This window comes from Sinocyclocheilus rhinocerous, unplaced genomic scaffold (assembly GCF_001515625.1).
Source record: "Sinocyclocheilus rhinocerous isolate Xijiao unplaced genomic scaffold, SAMN03320098_v1.1 scaffold197, whole genome shotgun sequence".
Taxonomy (NCBI): domain Eukaryota; kingdom Metazoa; phylum Chordata; class Actinopteri; order Cypriniformes; family Cyprinidae; genus Sinocyclocheilus; species Sinocyclocheilus rhinocerous.
In genome coordinates this window covers 56,343-58,728 of record NW_015634478.1, presented here as the reverse complement: position 1 = coordinate 58,728, position 2,386 = coordinate 56,343, and the positions used below count along the sequence as shown (strand labels likewise).

The 2,386-nt window shown below is 39.9% G+C and overlaps 1 protein-coding gene across 2 annotated transcripts in view; it reads left to right on the top strand.

Moving 5' to 3' along the window:
• The window catches only part of LOC107745642 (uncharacterized), a 5,347-nt gene that overhangs the window by 1,454 nt on the left and 1,507 nt on the right, over positions 1-2,386 (top strand). For both annotated transcript variants that reach the window (XM_016559563.1, XM_016559565.1), the window contains one exon: positions 1,137-2,074. In XM_016559563.1, coding sequence (XP_016415049.1) covers positions 1,245-2,074 — 830 coding nt within the window. In that variant the 5' untranslated portion in view covers positions 1,137-1,244. The remainder of the gene's footprint in view (positions 1-1,136; positions 2,075-2,386) is intronic.

The window sequence follows — 2,386 nt, the reverse complement described above, 5'->3', positions numbered from 1 at the left end:
AGACAGACAGACAGACAGACAGACAGAGAGACAGACAGACAGTCAGACAGACAGACAGACAGACAGACAGGCGGCCGCTGCTGAGCTTCTGGAGGCAAAAGAACAGCAGGGTGATTTCCAGCAGTTTCACGACTGCTGAAAGCCTTCATTCAAACACAGACTCAACATTAAAGACAAGACAGCTATTATTCAAACGATCCGCTGAAGGAAAAGCAGGTCAGGGATGTTTTCAGATCTGTAGAGCACATCTGGATCATATCCGGATAAAATGTTGATTTGTGTATATAAAATGTTTTTGCTGATATATGAAAGTTTGTGGTCATTTGATACTTTTATTCATCAGGGACGCATTAAATTGATCAAAAGTGACAGCAAAGACATTTATAATGTTTCAAAAGATTTCTATTTCAAATAAATGCTGTTCTTTTGAACTTTCTATTCATCTGTGAATCCTAAAAAAAATAAAGTTTATCACCGTTTCCACAAAAATATTAAGCAGCACAACTGTTTTCAACATTGATAATAATCAGAAATGTTTCTTGAGCAGCAAATCAGCATATTAGAATGATTTCTGAAGATCATGTGACACTGAAGACTGGAGTAATGATGCTGAAAATACAGCTTTGATCACAGAAATAAATTACAGTTTAAAACATATGCACAAAGAAAACACTTATTTTTAATTGTAATAATATTTCACAATTTTACTGATTTTTACTTTATTTTTGATCAAATAAACGCAGACTTAGTGACTTATTTCAGAAACATTTAAAAATCGTACTCACCCCAAACGTTTGACTATTTTTGACTATTTCCCTCACATTATGATTAAAAGAGATGTTCACACAGCAAAAACATTAATTTTCTGTATAAATAAAAGATTTCTAAGCAGGATGATGAAAAATGTACTTTTATCATTAATGCACATCCTAAACCTTTGAAAGAGACTTATTTTACGGGTCCATAAAATAAACATTGTTTGTGGTTTTCATTGCCCCAAGGAACCACAAAATGCAAACCTACAACAAATAATACAAACATACATAAAAATAGCAATACAATAACTGTAAATAAAATAAATCATCTCAACCTGGGTGTCTATTAAAGGTATAAATGTCTAATTTTTCTCGTTATAGGATAATTCATGTGTTACTGTAAAAACCACCATCCTTCTCTGCAAACAAGATCATCGTAGGATCATCTATCACGACTCCAGCAGCCAGTTCTGTGCTTTCTCCGTCGTGATGAACATCCCTGCGAAAGAACGCAAACCGAAGAAGCCTCACTACGTGCCTCGTCCTCCCGGCAAGCCCTTCAGATACCAGTGCTTCCAGTGTCCCTTCACCTGCAACCAGAAATCACACCTGTTCAACCACATGAAGCACAACCTGTGCCACGTCTCCACCTCCATCAGCTCCAGCGCCGGCACAGTGGAGGACACACACGACCGCTGGACCTCGAGCCCTGAAACACGGCCATCTGAACCAACATCGCCGGATGTCTGTGAGGAAACCACACCAACTGTGTGTAAACCAGAAGTGCTCCATCCTCGCGGCCCCGGGTCGGTCACACCCGGCGCGCTGAACCTCCAAAACACGGCGCGTCTGCAGGAAACAATGGAGGATTTTCCGTGTCATCTTTCCCACGCCGTTCCCGCAGCTTTCCATCCGCTTTATCCTCAGCATCAGCCCTACATCTACGAGCCCGTCCTGCCTTACATCCACGGACTGTTCCCTCAGACGCTGCTCCCGATGTTTCCGATGGCGGAGTATTTCAGGTACTACTACACAATCCCGGCTCCCAGCTACAGCTGCTACCATCCGCCGGAGCAAACGCACCCCTCCGTGTCCTCTGTCCCGTACTCTGTGATGGACATCAGCTCTGCGTTTTCAGCGCCGCCGCGACACGAAGGCCCGGATGTGGCATCTGATCTTTATGCTCTCACAAATGTGAAGGGAAAGGAGGCTCAGGTGAGTCCGCAGCCAGCAGATGAGAGGTGTGCATTAGTAGCCAGCCAATCGGAAGAGAGGGGCGGGGCCACACAAGTACAAGAGGACAGGAGTCTCCCAGAGAGGTCAGAACTTACTTACATTACACTGAATTAAATAAAAAAATGTAATTATAAATAATCTCACTGAGGTCAGATCTTCTAAAATTGAATTATATATACAGCATAGTATATATATATATATATATATACTGTATATACAGTATATAATTATAAATGTACAAATTATTATTGATATTTTGACAAATTATTAAATAAAAATTAAACAAATGTCCTGAGATCAGATGATACAAATTATTTATTCAATTATTACTTTTACAATTTGTTTTATACTTTATTTATAATATGTAACCATAATTTGACAAATTATTACAATTG